The following is a 20,649-nucleotide window of genomic DNA, read 5'->3' as shown; positions in this document are numbered from 1 at the left end:
ATAGTTTCTTTCTGAACCATTTGAGGGAAAGTTGCTTACCTCATTTATCCCTAAATACTTTAGGGAGTATTTTCTAAGAAGAGGGTTTCTATAGCCATGATTTAGTTACCAACTCCAGTAAATTGAACACTGATGCAATACTTTTGTCTGGTTTACCATTCATATTCCAGTTTTGTCAGTTGACCAAATAATGTCCTTTCCTTTATAGAATTTTTCCTCTGGAGGGTTGTCACTTAAAAACATATAGATGCACCTGAAACTAACATGACACTGTAAATTAACTATACTTCAATTGCAAAAAAAAATCACACAAGGTCACAAAAATTTATCAACTCAAAAAAAAGCATATAGATACAGACACAGGTATAGACATAGAGATATCTGTGTTCTTAATATCTATTAGTTGCTGGAATTAGTGACCCAAAATTGTGAATACTTTCCAGATTTGGAGGAATTAATCTGATTAGGGTACAAAAAGGTTGAAGATCCTACCTGATGACCCATTCAGGAAGCAGTGGAGGAAAAGGCATTTATAGAAATGAAGGGAAGCTGCCGGGGGGAGAGACCAACCTCTAGGTGGTCACCTGGGCAGCGGACCCAGCCCCAGCTGGGGCCTGGATGTATGTCCTCAGACACAGGAATAACCCAACCTGGGCAGTTCCTGACCTTGGGAGGTAGACTGCAGGTCCAGCTGGGTCTGGCTGGCTCAGAGGCTCACTTCCTGGGAAGTGAATGAAGGATGGACTGGTTCACAGCGGAAGTCAGGGGAGGCCAGCTTCTGGTGTACCTGAGCAGATGTTGACTCTGAACACGAGAGGCGTGGTCCTGCAAACCCTGCGGGGAAAGACCAGCCCCCACGTTTTTAGACAGGCAACTGGGGCTCAGAGTGATTAAATGGCCTGCCTGAAGCCACGCAGCCAGGAGAGGATTCAGACCCAGGTTCATGTGACTCCAAGGTCCATGTTCTTCCTTTTCTAAGCAGCCACCATGCTTACGTGGAGACCTGGCAGGCATCTGTCATAGAGCCCCCGCTCATCATTGTCACGTGTGGCTCCCGGGTGGTTAGCCCATCGGGTAAAAGGGAGGTGACCTCAGCGTTCAGTCTGGGCTGCCTTCTGTTGGCTGGACCATTCATGGGGCTGTTCTGCTTTGATTCAACTCCCGGGGTTCCCAGGTTCCTTCTCTGCCTGTAGTGTGTGCTGGGCCAAGTGGCTTGACCAGCATGGTCACCCATATGACTGAGCCAAGACTGGGAGAAACCCATTTCCTCTTATCTCTAAGTGACCAGCTTTGTCCAGCCTCATATGCTGCTTCCCACACAGGAAGAGAAGCTCTCCATGCTACCCATGGCCTTCGAGACAAGCTGCATCTTTTATGAGATTTGCAGCTCCTGTTTGCATCGTGGTATCTTTGCATTTGGGGACAGACCCACCAGCAAAGACTTGGAGGCCATGGGCTAGCAGCAGTGCTGGGGTGGGTGGTGAATAATCGCTTTCTGGTACAACCTCCTAACTGGGCAGGCTCTCAGTGAATAATCAGAGGCGCCCCTCCCTATAGCTAAATTATAATTCTTTGCGTGTGTGATAAACTATTGTCCTTCACTGAATATTCACAGCTCTATTAGCCAAGACCCCCACTATGTCTCAGGGAGTGAAAACTGGGTAGACGTCTAAATTTCTGTGCCCTTTCTGTACCTTAGCAATGGCCCCAGGATGGCTATTTTCAACTGAATCTGGAATGAGAGATCAATTATACTCTCCTGTTTATATTTGCCAGTTAAAAAAAAAGGTTTATTCAATTTATATAAACTAAAATAAAGAAATAAGTAAATAACAATTCACCCATTTCTTCCACCCCCACCCACCCTCCACTTATTGCAACCACCAATCTGTTTAATGTATCCAAGAGCTTGGTTGTTTTTTGTTTCTTTCTTTGTCTTTTAGACTCCACATATAAGAGAGATAATACAGTATTTGTCTTTCTCTGTCTGACTTATTTCACTTAGCATAATGCCCTCAAAGTCCACCCATTTTGTTGCAAGTGGCAAGATTTTATTATTTTTTATGGCTGAATAATATTCCATTGTGTATTTATGCCACAATTTCTTTATCTGGTCATCCATTGATGGTCGCTTAAGTTGTTTCCATATCTTGGCTATCGTAAATGATGCTGCAATGAACATCAAGGTGCAGTTATCTTTAGTGTTTTCATTTTCTTCTCATAATACCCAGATTCTAATGGAATAACTGGATCATATGATAGTTCTATTTTTAATTTTTTTGAGGAAACTTCATACTGTTTTCCATAGTGGCTGAGCCAATTTACATTCCCACTAACGGTGCACAAGTCTTCCCTTTTCTCCACATCCTTGCCAACACTTGTTATTTTTTTGTCTTTTTGATAATAGCCATTCTAACAGGTATGAGGTGCTGTGTCATTGTGGTTTTTATTTGTATTTCCCTGAATGAATGATGTTCAGCATCTTTTCATGTACCTGTTGGCCATCTGTATGTCTTCCTTGGAGAAATGTCCATTCAGATCTTCTGTCCATTTTTTAATTGGATTGTTTGTTTTTGATATTGAGTTATATGAGTTCTTCATATATTTTGGATATTAACCCCTTATCAAATATATGATTTGCAGTTATTTTCTCTCATTCTGTAGGCTGCCTTTTCATTTTGTTTATTGTTTATTTTGCTGTGCAGGAGCCTTTAGTTTGATGTAGTCCCACTTGTTTATTTTTGCATTTGTTGCTTTTGCCTTTGGTGCAGATTCAAAAACTCATCGCCGAGACCTATACTAGTAGTTTACTGTCTATGTTGTCTTCTAGGAGCTTTATGTTTTCAGGTATTACACTTAAGTTGGTCATCAGTTTTTGCGTATTGTGTAAGATAGTGGTCCGGTTTCATTCCTTTGCATGTGGCTGTCCAATTTTCCCAGACAGTATTTACTGAAGACTGTTCTGTCCCCATTACATATTCTTGGCTCCTTTGTTGTAAATTAACTGACCATATATGCATGAGTTTATTTCTGGGTTCTCTACTCTGTTCCATTGATCTATGCACCTGTTTTAATGCCAATACCATACTGTTTTAATTACTATAGCCTTGTAACATAGTTTGAAATTGGGGTGTGTGATGCCTCAAGCTTTGTTCTTTTTTTCTCAAGATTGCTTTGGCCATTTGGGGTCTTTTTGGTTCCATACAAATTTTAGGATTGTTTGTACTATTTCTGTGAAATTTCTGTGAAAAATACCATTCAATTTTGATAGGGATTGCATTGAATCTGTATATTGCTTTGGGTAGTATGGATATTTTAACAAAATTAATTTTTACAATCCATGAGCACAGAATATCTTTCTATTTTTTGAGTCTTCTTCAATTTCTTTCATTAATGTCTCATAGTTTTCAATATACAGGTCTTTCACCTCCTTGGTTAAATTTATTCCTAGGTGTTTTATTCTTTTTGATTCAATTGTTAATGGGATTGTCTTCTGATAGTTTCTCACTCTGATAGTTCATTATAAGCATAAAGGAATGCAGCAGATGTTTGTGTTGATTTTGTATCCTCCAACTTTACTAAAGTTGTTTATTAGTACTAAGAGTTTTTAATGGAGTCTTTAGGGTTTTCTACATATATCATGTCATCTGCAAATAGTGACAGTTTTACTTCTTCCTTTCTAATTTGGATGTCTTTTATTTCGTCGTTTTTTTTCCCTGATTGCTCTGGCTAAGACTTCCAATACTATGTTGAATAAAATTGGTGAGAGTGTGCAACCTTGTCTTGTTCCTGGTCTTAGAGGAAAAGCTTTTAGCTTTTCACCATTGAGTGTGATGTTAGTTATGAACTTGTCATATGTGGCCTTTACTATGTTGAGGTATGTTCCCTCTATACCTGCTTTGAGTGTTTTCATTCTAAATGAATTTTGTCACATGCTTCTTCTGCATCTATTGAAATGATCATATGATTCTTATCCTTTGCTCTGTTAATGTGGTGTATCATTGACTGATTTGTGAACATTGAACCCTCACTGCATGCCTGGAGTAAATCCTACTTGATCATGGTGTGTTATCCTTTTAAGGTATTGTTGAATTCTATTTGCTAATACTTTTTTGAAGATTTTTGCATCTATGGTAATCAGGGATACTGGCCTGCAATTTTCTTTTTTTGTGGCATCCTTGTCTGGTTTTGGTATCAGGGTAATGCTGGCCTCATAAAATATGAAAGAGTTTCCCTCATATTTTTTGGAAGAGTTTGAGAAGAATATTTGGTAGAATTCACCAGTGAAGTCATCTGGTCCTGGACTTTTGTTTTGGGGGACTTTTTTATTGCTGATTCAGTCTCCTTGCTAATAATTGGTCCATTCAGATTTGTTTCATCACAGTCTTTGTAGGTTGTATGTTTCTAGCAATTTATCCATTTTTTTCTTGGTTGTCCAATTTATCCATTTCTTCTAGTTTGGCATATAATTGTTCACAGTAGTCATTTATTTATTTATTTATTTTGATTTTTCAAGAATAGTAAACTTAAAAAATAATAAATTTATTTATTTTGGCTGTGTTTGGTCTTCGTTGCTGCATGTTGCTGGGCTTTCTCTAGTTGCGGCGAGGGGGGGCTACTCTTCGTTACAGTACACAGACTTCTCATTGCGGTGGTTTCTCCTGTTGCACGGCATGGGCTCTAGGCGCGCAGGCTTCAGTAGTTGCAGCGTGTGGGCTCAGTAGCTGTGGCTCGTGGGCTTAGTTGCTCCGTGGCATGTGGGATCTTCCCAGACCAGGGCTCGAACCCATGTCCCCTGCATTGGCAGGCGGATTCTTAACCACTACGCCACCAGGGAAGTCCCCACAGTAGTCATTTATGATCCTTTGTATTTCTTTGGTATCAGTTGTAACATCTCCTCATTTATTTCTGATTTTGAGTCCTCTCTCTTTTTTTCTTGCTGAGTCCAGCTAAAAGTTTGTCAGTTTTGTTTATCTTTTCTAAGAACCGGCTCTTAGTTTCACTGATCTTTTCTATTCTTTTCAGTCTTTATTTCATTTATTTCTGCTCTAATTTTTGTTCCTTCCTTCCTTCTACCAACTTTGGGCTTCATTAGTTCTTCTTTTTCTAGTTCCTTGGGGTGTTGAGTTAGGTTGTTTGAGACTTTTCTTGTTTCTTGAGGTAAGCATTTATTGCTATGAACTTCCCTCTTAGAACTGTGTTTACTACATCTCATAAATTTTGGTATGTTACATTTCCATTTTCTCAAGGTATTTTGTTGTTGTTGTTGTTTCTCTTTTTGATTTCTTCTTTGACCCACTGGTTGTTCATAACTTGTTTAATCTCCACATGTTTGTGAGTCTTCCACTTTTCTTCATGTAATTAATTTCTAGTTTCATACCATCGTGGCTAGAAAAAATATGCTTGATATAACTTCAGTCCTCTTAAATTTGTTAAAATCTGTTTTATGGCCTAACATATGATTTATCTTGGAAAATCCTTATTGATTTTCTGTCTGGATGACCTATCCATTGATGTAAATGAGGTATTAAAGTCCCCTACTATTATTGTATTGCTGTCTATTCCTCCCTTTAGGTCTGTAAATATTTGCTTTATATATGTTAGTGCTCCTATGTTGGGTGCATAAATATTTACAAAGGTTATACCCTCTTATTGGATTGACCCCTTTATTGTTATGTAGTGCCAATGTCTCTTATTACAGTCTTTGTTCTATCTAAGTATAGCTACTCCAGCTGTCTTTCGGTTTCCATTTGCATGAAGTATCTTTTTCCATCCCTTCACTTTCACTTTGTGTTATGTCCCTACATCTAAGGTGTGTCTCCCTATACCTAAATTACATTATTTTTGGTAATCAGGGTGCACACACAAGGTCACCTAGGGCCCTGGCTCACCTCCCCTCCCAACTATGTACTGTGTCTACTCTTCTTCAGAACTCTTCTGCAGTGAGGCCAGAGTTCAAGCAGGCAGTCTGTCAGACAAACAGTCAGAGGGGACTGGGGTTTCCTCTTGCACTTGGCCTTGTGCAAACTTGGACTTGGGCAAGGCCAGTAAAGTATGCAACCGGACCTCAGTTCTTGCACCTTCCCCCAATAGAGCTCACAGCCTTCAGTCCTATTTCTAGAAATACCAAGGGTGTTGCGCAGCCCGCAGCGCGACTTTGCAAACCATCAGTCCACTCCAAGCAACATTTATTAAGGGTGGCGAATAGCTAGGTGGGGCGGGGCCAAGGGCTGCCGTCTGCTGCCAAACCTCAGGCTCTATACATGTATATACAGGGATAGGGGCTGGAGGTGGGAAGAGCGACATGTGGGGGCGGCCTCAGACGGCGGAGGCCAGCTTCCGCTTGGTGCTCTCGCTGCAGCGGTGCAGGATGAGGTCTGCGCTGGGCCTCGGGGGCACGGCCGGCTGCGGCTTGGGGCGCTCGGTCTTGAGCGATTCCTCCTCCTCTGCTGGAGGACAGCGCCAGCTGAGGCCCGCCCCGCCTGCTCGGCCCCGCCTCTCTTCACTTTTCAGGCCCCACCCCTCAAGGCCCCGCCTCTCATCACCCTCGATGCTGGCCACATCCCTCCTCACCTCCGGCCCGCCCCGGGGCCCGCCCCCAGACTCAGGCCCTGCCCCCAGGCCCCCGCCCTCACTCACTCAGCACGCTCCCTGGGCTCCGGGGCCCCGGCCGCGCCCCGCGGGGGCGCTGCTGCAAAAAACGGACACTGTTGCGCCGATAGGTGTCCTGGCTGAGGCGATTCCGTGACCGTTGGTGGATGCTGTGCGCGTTGCGGATGGACGACCTGGGCACAGCAGGACAGGGGCTTTGGTCAGCGCTCCACGTCCCTGCCCTTCCTGCGTCCCTGCCCGAGGGGACTCTCATGGCCACCCCTGGAGTCCAAAGACTAGCCCGGGGAGGTTGAGAGTGGGAAGGAGGCGGGGTGGGGGGGTCCAGCACAGCCTGGGCGGGGCATGAAGGCGACTGTCCCTCACCGACGCGGACCCCTGCCCTGACTCAGAGCCCAGGCCCATTTCCCACACCCCTCACCAGTCTCCAGCCTACCCCCTCCCCAGGAAAGCCCTCCGAACTGCCGCAGCCCTCACGGGCCATCCCGAGGACTCTAGGCATCGGAGCCGCCACCTCCGTCTCACACCTCTGCTTTCCCACCGCCCCCGTGCCAGCCCCAGAGTGTGGGAGGGGGCCTCCATCCAGTGAGGGTGCTGCCTACCCCGCCAGGCTGAGCGCCCCTGCACCATCTCCCCTGCCCCAGCACTGCCTATCCAGGGCCTGGACAGACAGACGGAAGCCGTGGTATACCCTCCTCAGCCCCGCCCCGGGGGCTCTTGCTCACCTGCGGGGCGGCGCTCCCCTCTTGATCCGGCTTTGGGCCTGGTCTGTGTCCTGCCCTGCCTGTTGCAGGTACATGGATGGGAAGTAACCTGTGACATCTTCTTTCCTGCAACAGAGGCAGCCCTTGAGGCCTGAGCAGCTGCAGGGGCGGGGCCTCAGACATGGGGTCAAGGCTCCCGCTAAACAGTTGGGGGTCAAGGCAGCTGGGAGGTTGCAAACACGGCAGCCAACACCAGACCCTGCACCTGTGTGCCTCAGTTTCCTCATCAATGCCACACAGGCCTTCCCAGTTGTGACCCTGGGAGGGGGAGGAAGTTAGCAGATCCATCTCCCCAGGGACAGGTGTTTGCTACAAAACATCTGCAATATTGTATTTGTCAGTTTTTTCTTTCATGGTGATTGCCTTCTGTGTCCTAAGAAACTTCTGCGTACCTCCAGGTCACCAAGTTCCCTTATGCTTTCTTCCAAAAGCTTCTTAGTTTTGGGTTTTGTGCTTGGTAAAATCTGTGAAATGTTCCAAATAAAGGTGTATGGTGTGAGGCAGGGATCTAGGTTAATTTTTTCCCCCCATAGGGATATCCAGTTGTTCCAGCGCCATTTGTTGAGAAGCTTTTTCTTTCCATTCTCACTACTGCATTTGGTAGTAAAAAAACAACAGCCTTTGCATAATACAAACCTCACTCTGTAAAACTCTGATTCTTCTTGGCTGGTGGGAGACTCACAAACATTGTCTCAGGGTGCATAATGGGGGTTAACTGAGTTTGGGTCAAAAAACTAATTCACTTTGCTGTACAGCAGAAACTAACACAACACTATAAAGCAACTATATGCCAATAAAATTTTAAAAATAAAAGGTTGAGAAATCCTGCCTCAAAGTCCCCAGCCAAGGGCCACGCTGATGGGGGGGGTGTTGTGGCCACAAGCTCACTGGGGTCACGGATGGGCCCTGTGACTCAGGGCTCTGAAATCATGTGCAAGACCCTGGGATTCTGCTTTCCCCAGAACCAGGAAAGCAAGTTAGTATTCCTACGTTCACTTGGAGGAATAAACAGATGGAAATTGCAATGAAGGATTTTAAAAGGAAAAGGGATGACAGGGTCTGCTCTAGCAGCTATCAAATATAATAATTAATACAATTAATTGTGTTGCTGGAGAATGAATAGATGGACTGGTCAGGGGACGTGACCCCAAGTCACAAAGGAAAGGTGTGCCCACTCAGACAAGGACACTGAACCCTGAGACACGGGCAGGCTGGGATTATCACGAGTCTGCTTCCAAAATGGAAACAGCCCAGAGAGAGGCAGTGGCCTACCCAGAGTCACACAGTCAAGTCGGCACTGAGCCTACGCAGGCCCAACCCCAGGCCAGGCTGACTCTCAGGGCAGGTGCAGTGGGAGGGAGGGCACAGCTCTCCTACCTGATGACCCACCAGCCATCCAGGAGCTTATGAATGACCTCGATGGTTTCGCCCTGCTCCAAAGATATCTCATCCTCCAATAGGGCAGTGTAGGCTTCGATGGTGATGTAGGGCTCACCTGGAGAGAGGAGGGTCAGAGTGTGAAGCCCCCCACCAGCACAGGGCTCGCCACCCCGCCCCTCCTCTCTGGGCCTGGGGCTTCCTCCAGCTGGAGCCCAGGACCTCTCTCCTCCAGCCCTCCCCCCTCCTCGTGGAGACACTCTGGACTTGTGCCCTCTGCCTACTCTACCCAGGGGAGCTCGCCCGCTCCTACCCACCATCACCCACACCAGAGGCCAGGAGCACCCATGACTGCAGAGACCTGGCCAGGCACCTGCACACGAGGAGTGGCTAGGCAGAAAGTGCAGAGGTAGAGCACCCATCCAGTGGCACCTGAGCTACTCAACTCCAGTCCACTATTGGCATGTGGGGCTGCAGGCCCAATACACACGCCTTTCCCAATTTTTAAAGAGGAGTCATAAATCCATATAAAATTGTAAGATCTTTCTATTGCAAATTACGGGCAACCAATACTAAATTTTTCAAACCCCACGTGGGACCCATCCAGCCCAGGGGCTGCCAGTTTTTCCATTCTAGTCAGCCATAATGCCCCCACCTCCAGGCAGCCCTCCTTCCTGAGCCTCAGTTTGGCTCATCATGCAGCTTCCCACTGGACCCAGCCCCAGGCTGGCTGCCACACTGTGTCCCAGGCTGACCTTATCCCCCTCACCTCTATTCTACCTCCTGGTTCCCCCTGTCCTGACCAAGGGCACCACCTCCTACCCCACCTAGACCCAACCTAGGGTCTCAGCCCTGCCTCCCCTCCTGCCCAGCCCACAGTCATGTCTGACCCCAAAGCAGTCACTTCTGGCTCTTCAATCCTGCCCCTCTCTCCCACCCCTGAGGCCAAGGAGGGGAGGGGCACCTTCATAGTTGGGTTCTGGGTCTTCTGCCTCATCGGGACTGTCCAGGGGCTCCAAGTAGGACGCCGGGACCCAGCCGCGCTTTGTCTTCATTTGGCAGAACCACCAGCCTGTGCCAGGGATACGGGGCGGTAGGTCTGGGCGGGCCTGGGAGCCTCCCTCAGCCATCGGCGGGGGGTAGGGGTGGGTGAGAGCACTCAGACACAGACACACAGGTGTCCAACACTCAGATCCAGAAATGTCACCTTCACCACACTCTCCACCAAAATCACACACAGCAGTACCCACAGGGTCACAGAACTACAGCTCAGAACCCACATCACACACATGGTGAGAAGTTCACCTGTCCACCCGGATATAACCCCCAGAGACGCACAGTCACAGCCCAGAATGTGTGCAGATCCCCAGAGCTGCCCTGGGGTACACTCTCAGAGAGAGGGTGACCCACAGTGTGGGGAGAACAGTCAGGGCCCCTGAAGGAGCCAGAGCCCCCCGGTGGGCCAGGCGGGGAGGAGGCCTGGGGCTGCCTGGGGGGCAGAGCCTTGGTGGGGGCCTGTAGCCATGGGCCCAGGCACCAGGGGAGGGCGGTCCAGGCTGGGCGGGGAGGCTGACCACTCTGGCTCTTCTCCACGACATCCACCACGTCGCCTGTGGCCAGAGCCATCTCGGAGCCTGAGCTCTTCTCATAGTCAGCGATGGCGCGGTACGTCTGCAGGATGATGGGGCCCGTGATGTCTGGGTAGAGGGAGGGCAGGGTGAGTGGACATTGTTGGCGCCTCGTCCTGGCTCTCCCCTGTGGGCCCTGTGTAGGCCACCTGAACAGGCACTGGCATCCCGTCCCCACCCAGCTCCGGACAGGCCAGGGGTAGACGTGCCCTGTATACTGGAAAGCAGCAAAGACAAGGTAGTCTTCGCAGCCCTGCACTTATTGAGCACCCAGTGTGTTCCAGACACTGGTCACACACTTTACACACGGTCTCTTTCTCATTTGATGTGGGTAGCGAGCAGCCCTTCTCAGCTTCAAGGTGCACACAAATCACCCGGGGATCTTGCGGAAACACAGGTGCTGATTCCACAGGCCTCTGGTGGGACCTGAGGGGCTACATGTCTAACCAGCCCCCAGGCAGTACTGCTGCCGCCTGTTATGGGCTGAATTGTGTCCCCGCACCCCCAAATTCATATGTTGAAGCCCTAACCCCCAGTACCTTAGAATATGAGTGTATTTGGAGATAAAACCTTCAAGGAGGTGATTAAGGTTAAATGAGGTCATAAGGGTGGGACCCTGATCCAATAGGACTGGTGTCCTTATAGGAAGAGGAAAAGACACCAGGGAGCTGCATGCACAGAGGAAAGGCCATGTGAGGACAAAGCAACAAGGCAGCCGTCTGCAAGCCAAGGAGAGAGGCCTCAGAGGAACCCAAACCTACCCACAACTTGATCTCAGCCTTCCAGCCTCCAGAACTATGAGAAAATTCATTTCTCCTATTTAAGCCACCCACTCTATGACACTTTGTTATAGCAGCCTGACCTAAGACACTGCTGGTCACTGGACCACACTTTGAGTAGCCCAGAGTACTTGACCGTGTGTCCCACCGACTGGCTGAAATCGTGCTCCACATTTAGTAGCTGTGTGTCCCTTGTCAAGAATCTCAACTTAAATCAAGCCTCAGTGTTGTCCAGTTGCAAAATGGGGATAATAGCACAGTTGTACCTATTTCATACTATTATAGAGATGATTACATGAGTTAATACATGGAAAACATTTAAAATAGCGCCTGGCACAGGGTATGTGCTCGATAAATGTTAGGTAATGTTATTAATAATTATCGTGCAATAAAGACTAGATACTGTCATGCCCCTGAGTCACCCCTAAAAGCCACTTCTGCCCCTAAATCTGTTCATTCATTCAGCCAGAACATCCTATATGCTGTTGGGAGCCAGGGTCTGTGCTGGGCGCTGCAGCCATGGAGGTGAGCCCCCTTCACTGACCAGTGACCCTCAAAGACCCCAACACTTCAGTGCAGCCACCAAGACCCTTCACAGCTGCTCTCAACTCCTGCTCTTTTCCCTGCACACACCGAGCTCAGGGTCCCTGATGGTGTCAGCAGTCCCTTAGGGTGACCCTCACTTGGCTGACCCCGGCCTCTCACCTGCAGCATTACTCTTGCCATCTCTGGGCATCAGGTATGTCTCTGGCTTTTTCACCCTGCATCAGAGAACAGTCTGGGTTAGACGCTCAGCTTCCCCTGGAGAACAGCATGCTCCGGGCAGACCTACAGAAGAACTTGCCAAGAAAGTTCCCAGAAGGAATGTGGGAAATGGGGGCCGCCGCAGAGAGAAGGTAGCAACTGGACTAGAAGGACAGGGCTTTGAGGAGGACAGGCTCTGCTCAGCCAGCCCGAGGAGGGGCCCCAGCCTCCTGCAGACCCAAAGGAGAAGGTTCGTGGGCCAGCTCCCTTCTGCTGGAGCCTCGAGAGGGAAGCCAACAGGAGTGGGCGCCCCTAACCCCAGGGCCAGTGGGAACTGCCCCGCCCAGGACCAGGGATGTGTTCAAGGGTCCAGAAGCACTGGCTGGAGCCCTGCTGTCTCTACGGCAGCCCTGTCCTCCAGGCCTCCCCCAGCACTCAGTACCAGAGGGGGACAGAGAGAAGGACCTTCCGCAGCACATTCCCGCGAGATCTCATCAGCATCTCCGATGCTGTCCACGCAGGGCCCTGAGCACAGGAGATCCCTGGGGCGAGGGCAGGCAGAGAATGAGGTGACAAAGGATAGGCAGGGGCCTGAGACAAGCTCAGGAAGGAACAGAGGCCACCGGCCCCCCACGTCCTCTCGGGGGCTCCACACTTCACAGTTTGTAAGCACTCTTCCCAGCACCCACTACTGCATCTGGCCCTCACCACCCGGTCACAGAAGGGGAAGCTGCTTTCAGAAGGCTCCAGGTCCCACGGCCAGGCAGCCTCAGAGTCAGGACAAGGACTTAGGACCTTAGACCCCCAGCCCACAGTGCCTCCCCCCGACCCCCAGCACCCTGAGGCTCAGAGGGGTCCAGGTAGAAACTTGGCAGGGATGCTGGGGGTGTCCAGAGTTGGAATCCTGCCTCCTTGGCTTTCCCTGCTGTGTGACTTTGGGCAAGTCACTTCCCCTCTCTGAGCCTCAGGCTCCTCCTGTGTAACATGGGGATAGTCCCACCCGCTCCAGGCAAGGGTCTGACCACCACCTTTCCTCCTCCCGCCACTCACTGGCTGTCCGTGGGGAGCTTGAGGTCGTCAGGGCGCACCTTGAAGAAGTTGAGGAGGTGGGGGCAGCGGGAGATCTTGACAGGCAGGTTCATGAGTGAGTTGCAGTACTCGGTGAGGGTGCCCTGGCGGCTCTCGGCCACCCGCTGCCCATCAAACCACCGCGGGGCTGGGCGGACCAGGGAGGGGCACCAGAGGACCAGTGAGCACACTCGAAAGGTCAAGTCCGGAGAGGGTGGGAGTGGAAGGGGCGATTGGAGGGCAGGTGAGGGGAGCTGGAACAGGTGAGCCTGCCCAGGTGACTCAGGCCTGCTCCTCACCTGGCAGGTGGGGTATGATCCTGTTCTCTGAGTTGATGTCCCCTGCCTCGATAGGAAACATCTCCTTTAAGATTTTCTAGACAGAAAAGCAGATGTGAAGGAATCTGTTTTATTACAGCACTGTAAAACACAAAATTGGACATGACCTAAATACCCTTCCAATTGCTCAGGCTAGAAGCTCCTGGTGGCATCCTGGATTCTTCTTTCTCTTCCACCTCACATCCAATCCATCAGCAAATTCTTTCGGTTCTGCTCCCCAAATCTATTCAGAATCTGATTCTTCTCACTACACTTGCTGCCACCACCCTGGTCTGAGCTTCCACCGGGTCTGGTTATTATAACCTTCTTAGGTCACTCACCCCTCCCCCTCCCTTGTCTGTCCTCAATCCAGCACCATGTGACCTGCCTCTGCCTGCCTTGCTCACCTCTCCTGCCCCACTCTCCCGCTGTTCACTCTGCTCCAGCCACCCTTGAATGCTCCAGGCCCACTCCTGCCCCAGGGCCTTTGCATGTGCGATTCCCATTCTTCCCCCACACAGATCCATAGCTCACTCTCTCTCTCTCTTTCTCCTTCTTCAAGTCCTTGCTCAGATATCTCCCACTTCAGTGAGGCCTCCTCCCTGACAACTGTCCTTCCTTGTCCCACCCTTCCCACCTCCCCTCCCTGCTTTATTTTTCTCTGTAATTCTAAGGACCATCTAACGTACTATATAAGTTACTTATTTTTTTGTTTGTCTGTTATCCTGACTCCTCCACTAGAACATAAGGTCTACTAGGGTGGGCAAGGATTTGCATCTGTCTTTTATGCCTTTCAGCAGCATTTCCTTCTCACTAAGTAGAAAGTGCCTGGTACTTAGTTGGTGCTCAATAAATAGTGGTTGGATGAATGAATGAGTCGACCAATTAATAAAAGAAGCTAATCCTACAATGGAATAACCCAGAACAGTTTAAAGAGGTGAGATGAAGCCCCACAAAGTATCAGCATGGACTAGTCTCAAAAAATGTAACCTAGTGGGCTTCCCTGGTGGCGCAGTGGTAGAGAGTCCGCCTGCCGATGCAGGGGACACAGGTTAGTGCCCTGGTCCGGGAAGATCCCACATGCAGCAAAGCGGCTGGGCCCGTGAACCATGGCCGCTGAGCCTGCGCGTCCGGAGCCTGTGCTCCGCAGCGGGCGGGGCCGCAACAGTGAGAAGCCCGCGTACAGCAAAAAAGAAAAAAAGTAACCTAGTGACAGTAATAAGATTGAGAAAGAGGCAAAAAGCACACTGATGGCATTTATATGCACTACAGAAAATGCAGGCTCCACACTACTGCATGTTGTTTCTGTGCTGTGCGTGTGTGTGTGTGTGTGTGTGTGCGTGTGCGTGTGTGTGTGTGTGTGTGTGTGTGGCCACCCAGGGTAGGAGCTGGGACGGGATGTGAGATGAAGGGCGACTTCCACTGCTTTTGTAATGTTTTATCTCCTTTATCTTAAAAACACCTTATCTTAAAAACACCTTAGGGCTTCCCTGGTGGCACAGTGGTTAAGAACCCGCCTGCCAATGCAGGGGACACGGGTTCGAGCCCTGGTCTGGGAAGATCCCACAAGCCGCGAAGCAACTAAGCCCATGTGCCACAACTACTGAGCCTGTGCTCTCAAGCCCTCGAGCCACAACTACTGAGCTGACATGCCTAGAGCCCGTGCTCTGCAACGAGAAGCCACCGCAGTGAGAAGCCTGCGTACTGCAACGAAGAGTAGACCCCGTTCCCACAACTAGAGAAAGCCTGCGCGAAGCAATGAAGACCCAACGTAGCCAAAAATAAAATGAATTTTAAAACAAACAAACAAAAAAACGCCTTATAGCAAACGGCCCAGTGATATCAGCTGTGACTCCAGGTGCTGGGTGTACAAGGCTGGTTACAGTTTTCTTTGCATTTATCTGCATTTCACTTTAAATAATTCACACAAGAGAAGTGCAGGAACCTGCACGCTTCCTGAAGCCCCTTCCCTGGTTAAGGAGGGCCCTGCGTGTGGAGTGGGCCCTGGGGGAACCCATCTGGCTTTTGTGGTCCCTCCATCCATATGACCCTGTCTTAGACCAGGACCCAGCACTGTGTGCACTGTGACCCCCAATGACCACCCCCAATTTTGTCCAACCAGCCACTGGTGTTGGGAACCCTGAGGGATTCTCTCATGTAAACCTTGGTGATAACAGGCACCCACAAAGCAAGAGGACCCGGTTTCTTGGGTGTCAGGATCATCCGCCCTCCTTCTAATCCACCAGGGGTCCTCATCAGGCCAGTGACGGTGAGTGAAAGAGCAAGCTCCTAGGATGACACCTGTGGTGGTGACACTGGCAGGCTGTCCCCTGCAGGGACAGAGCAAGCAGGGCCCTTGAGACGGCCCCCTTGAGATCCTGTGGAATGGGTGCAGAGTTTTGGTTTGGGAAGACAGACATATTCAGAAATGGGTGGTGGTGTTGGCTGTGTGACATTGTGAATGTACTTAATGCCACTGGCTTGTACACTTAAAATGGGTAAAGTGGTAAATGTATGTTATGTATATTTCACCAAAATAAAAATTGCTTTAGTGCTTTTTAAAGTTAAAAAAAATAATGCCCCCTTATCTGTGGGCTGGGAGGGGACGGGGGGACTCTGGGTTCCTCAGCTCCTGGTCAGCACCTAGGCCGCTCCCCTTCCCAAAGGGCAGAACTGGGACTGAGTGTGGCATCCCCTCCCTGGACCCCCAACATAGGGCACTCACATGGAATTCGTAGATCTCAGTGAAACGCCGGTAGACCACCTTCTCAGACAGGTCCTGCCATTTCACCAGGAACATGTAGACCTGGGGGGCGGTAGAGGTGGGGCATCTCGTTCAGCCATGCACCTGGGCAGCCCCCCACCCCATGGTGGAAGCCCACAGGACTGGGGGTGGGAGGGAGAATGCTCTTTGGGGTACCCTGGGCCATAGAAAGAGCACCAAGTTCATGGTCCCCAGGGCAAGAGGGATGACTTCTCTCAAATTAACTCAAATTCATCTGTAAACTGGAGGTAAAAGTAGGACCTCACTGCTAAGGCTGGTATGAGAGTTAACAGAAGGTAAGATACAGAAAGGGCTGGTCTCAGACAACACAAGAACTCAGTAAGCTGTTGTACGGTTCCATTTCTATGAAATGTCCAGGGAGTTCCCTGGTGGTTCAGTGGTTGGGACTCTGCACTTTCACTGCCAAGGTCCCAGGTTCAGTCCCTGGTCGGAAAACTGAGATCCCACAAGCCACGCATGTGGCTACACACACACACACACACAAAATGTCCAAAAGAGACAAATCTATTGAGACAGAAAGTAGATTAGTGGTTGCCAGGGGCTGGGCGGGGCTGGGGGTAAGGGGGCTGAGGTTTGACTGCTAACGGGTATGGGTGATGAAGAAAATCTTCTAAAATCAATTGTAGTGACGGTTGTGCAACTCTGTGAGTATCCTAAAAACCACTGAATTGTACAATTCACATAGGTTAATCGTATGGCATGGGAATTGTATATCAAAAAAGCCATTATTTAAAAACAAACAAGAACAAAACAAAACAAAAAACCTCAGGAAGGAAAAATAGGCCTGCAAAAATAGTTAGGAGGATACCACTCAGCCGCAAAAAAGAACAAATTACTGCTATGTGCAACCATGTGGATGAATCTCAAAATCATGAAATTATGCTGAGTGAAATAAGCCAGGCGTGAAAGGCTACATATGATTCCGTATCTATGACATTCTAGAGCATTCTAAATTAAGGTGGAAAAAACCTGGGGATGGGGAGGAATGACTGGGGTGTGAGATGGGGTGATGGTCACGGTCTACATCTTTTTCTTTTTATTATTTTTTATTTTTTACAGTCTACGTCTTGATGAGAGTTTGGGTTACGTAGGGAGATGTACTGTCAGATCTCACCAATGTATCTCTGAGATTTGTGGGTTTCATTTTACATAAATTTTCCATCAAAAGAGAAAAAAAACTACAGAAAAATACTGAACTCTAGTTGTGATACGCATGCTGAAGTACTGGGTTGGCCAAAAAGTTCGTTCAGGTTTTTCTGTAAGGTCTTAAGGGAAAACCGGAATGAACTTTTTGGCCAACCCAACATTTAGGACAGTGTACTGATGTTTGTAATTTGCCTTGAAATGCACCAAAAATAAGATAGATTGATGGGTGGATGGATGGATGGAGGCATACATGATAAAGCACGTACTATAGGAAATGTTAATGGTATAATCAAGATAGTTAGCATATGTCTGGTTGGGTTTGGTTTTTTGTGTTTTTTTTTAAATTAATTATTTATTTTTGGCTGCGTTGAGTCTTCGTTGCTGTGCACAGGTTTTCTCTAGTTGTGGCGCATGGGGGCTACTCTTCGTTGCAGTGCACAGGCTTCTCATTGCGGTGGCTTCTCTTGTTGTGGAGCATGGGCTCTAGACGCTTCAGTAGTTGCAGTACACGGGCTCAGTAGTTGTGGCTTGTGGGCTCTAGAGGGCAGGCTCAGTTAGTTGTGGTGCACAGGCTTAGTTGCTCTGCAGCATGTGGGATCTTCCAGGACCAGGGCTTGAACCTGTGTCCCCTGCATTGGCAGGCACATTCTTAACTACTGCACCACCAGGGAGGTCCCTGGTTGGGTTTTTTGTTTGGTTTTGTTTTGCTGTAAAAATTTTTTTCAACTTTGCTGTATATTTGAAGTTTCTCAGAATATAATCTTGGGGAATAAAAAGAATAGCTACCAACGGGGATGATAAAAATTAGATGGTTGTGATAGTTGAAGAACTTTAAATATACCCAAAGCCATAGTGCACTTTAAATGGGTGAACCTGCTAATATTTTACATATTTAGAAGTAAAATTAAATCAACAAGGATTTTTTTAACTTTAAAGTTGGAAACAAACAGAAACAAATGAACTTAACTATATATAAAATGGGTAATAACCTAAATATTAAAGGAAAATGGAAAAGAATCCAAGTAGCTTTTAGTTGCATCACTTTCAGTATTCTCAGTCCAAAAGGACCAAAAGAACTGCAAAGAAAACTTAAATTTGACTTAATAGGTTAGTAGGTTTATTGTTAATAGTGGCGTGGGTGTAATTATTCTGAAACAAGTTTATGCGTATTTTAGAATTGAGCAGAAGAGTGAATATACTGATCTCTTTGGGAGCCAGGGTTCCTGCAGTGAGAAAAAGGAGCTACATACATAAAGTGATGAGAAGCACGGATGATATGAAATAGCTATTTCCTCCAGTCTGTCCACTGGAAAGGCAGTCATGAGCCATGACACCTTGGTGGCAATGAGCACACCTAGCTTCCAGATCTTAGGTTCTAATATCACTCCCACTAAAAAGAACCAGGGCTCTTTAGTGAAATGCTTGAGTCCAGGACTAGGGCTGGGAAAGTCCAAGTTAAGCTGGCCCACTTTGTGCCATAAGAATGTACCCAGGTACCCTGTCCCCCACCGCCCCTGCCGCAAAAAAAAGAATGACAGGATATATTAAAAAAAAAAAAAAAAAAAAAGTACAGAAGCCAGCCTGAAGGAGCTCCAGTCACCAAATCTGGGACATTCTGAGCATCAAAATAAGTAATGATGGTATTGGATTATAACTCACTGAATAAAACAGGAATCCATGGATCTATACTGACATAAATAAGGAAGAAGGGAAGACACAGGAAAATGTTAACTAATAAATGCAGAAGGACCGATAGAGTTTAAAAATCATTATTTGGCAATCATTATAGTAATGGGATTCAGGCAAGAGTCACACAGATACTATAAGGCACAGGATACTCACACAGCTTTACATAACCTCCCCATAGTTTAGTTATCAATTACAAAGGGGAAAAGAGTAACTTTACAGCAGAGAAACTTGGAGGACACGTCCAGGACTCAGTGATCAAAGTTAACATCACCAATAAAGGAACAAATCAAAATCACCTGCCACCTGATACGATCCATGAAAAGAACGTATCAATACTTCTGGGGTGTTCCTGCATTACTAAGATCTAACAAAGTATCAGACACACCCGAATCGAGGGGTGTTCTGCAAGATAACTGGCCCCATCTCTTCAAAAAGTCAAAGTTGAGAAGGACAAAGACCGATTAAGACTGATCTGGATTTAAAGACGCCAAAGAGACATGACAACTCAGATGCAACAGGTGATCCTGGATAGTTTTTGTTCGTTTGTTTTAATTTGTGTGATCTTGGATTGGATCCTTGACCTGAAAAAATTTTCCTACGGAGGGACAAGAGGACAATTGGTAAAATCCGAATAAAGTCTGCGGGTTGCATAACAGTGTTTTATCAGTGTTAATTTCCTCATTTTGACACCTTTGGTTATGTAAAAGAACGTCCTTGGTTTTAAGAAATACACACCTGTAATAAATACTTAGAGGTAAAGAAACACAGTGTCTCCAAATAACTCTCAAATGATTCAGAAAATGTATATTCAGAGAGAGAGAAAGCAGGAGGGACAAAGAGACGGAGGGGGAGAGACAGAGAGTGAGAGAAGGAGAGAGGAAACGTGGGTGAAGGAATATTGGAGTTATTGGTGTTTTGGGGGACATTTCTGTAAATTTGAAATTATTTCAAAATTAAAAGTTAAAAAAGCAGGGTCTTGGCACATACACTCCAAGTGCCGATTTACTAATTGGATCCCTCCCTGGCCTTCCTCTGGGTTTGGGGACCCCGTGATGGGATGGCCATGTCTGGGCCTGCACTTCTCCAGCTCCCCCAGGGCAGGAGGGGGGACTCCTCTGGTCCCTGTGGTGGTGTCACCCTACAGGAGGGGTCACGACTCTAATGTAACTGATCGCCACCAGGGCGCTCTCCCGCCGCGGGGACACTCGCCGGGCGCGGAGAGGGGACGCCGGGCTGCGGCGGGAAGCAGGGCGTGGGGTGGGCGGGCGGGGGCCGGGGGCCAAGCCGCTGTCCTCGCACCGAGGGCCCGGGTGGCGGCGCGCACCTTTTGAAGGGCGCACATTGACTGCGGCCCCGGCGGGCGGCCTGAGGCCCAGAGCCGGGGAGCCTTGGCCGCGGCCCCGCCCCCTCACCCCTCGGCCGCCCGCGTCTCGGGCCGGGAGTCCCGGGGCTGCGCGGGGACCGGCACCTGCGCCCCGCCAGTCCTGTCCCCACGCGCAGAGCGCCTCAGGCCGGTACTCACGTAGTGCTGGCTGGGGACGTAGCGCTTCTCGAAGCCCAGGAGGGCGATGTGGCGAATGAAGGGGTCCCCCATGGCTGAGCTGCGTGCGGCCCCCTCTTCTCCGGGGCGCTGCGGGCTGAGACTTAAATAGGCTGGAAAAAGGAAGTCGCCTCTGTCGCGGCGGGGCCGCGGGCAGGAGGGGGCAGGGAACGTGCAGATAGGGTTTTGCTTCTTCTTTCAGT

The 20,649-nt window shown here is 48.7% G+C and overlaps 1 protein-coding gene across 2 annotated transcripts; it reads right to left on the bottom strand.

Annotated features, from left to right (window-relative positions):
- Positions 1-6,171: 6,171 nt before the first annotated feature.
- Positions 6,172-20,557, bottom strand: NCF1 (neutrophil cytosolic factor 1). Of its 2 annotated transcripts, none has more exons than XM_027126189.1 (11): positions 20,429-20,557; positions 16,012-16,092; positions 13,269-13,344; positions 12,952-13,117; positions 11,863-11,918; positions 10,325-10,447; positions 9,715-9,822; positions 8,751-8,868; positions 7,335-7,439; positions 6,640-6,785; positions 6,172-6,449 (listed from the first exon to the last, which is right to left on the bottom strand). In XM_027126189.1, exons 1-11 carry the CDS (start codon positions 20,498-20,500, stop codon positions 6,319-6,321), a joined length of 1,182 nt encoding a protein of 393 aa, XP_026981990.1. In that variant the 5' UTR covers positions 20,501-20,557; the 3' UTR covers positions 6,172-6,318. The 2 variants fall into 2 exon arrangements, with proteins under 2 accessions (XP_026981990.1, XP_026981991.1); XM_027126190.1 differs by having other exon boundaries at positions 6,172-6,446; positions 20,429-20,556.
- Positions 20,558-20,649: the final 92 nt, after the last annotated feature.

This window comes from Aethalodelphis obliquidens, unplaced genomic scaffold, assembly GCF_003676395.1.
Source record: "Aethalodelphis obliquidens isolate GAN/ISIS:26980383/991018 unplaced genomic scaffold, ASM367639v1 scaffold30, whole genome shotgun sequence".
NCBI lineage: Eukaryota > Metazoa > Chordata > Mammalia > Artiodactyla > Delphinidae > Aethalodelphis > Aethalodelphis obliquidens.
The sequence above is the reverse complement of the archived record's forward strand: the minus strand, read 5'-3'. Positions and strand labels throughout refer to the sequence as shown.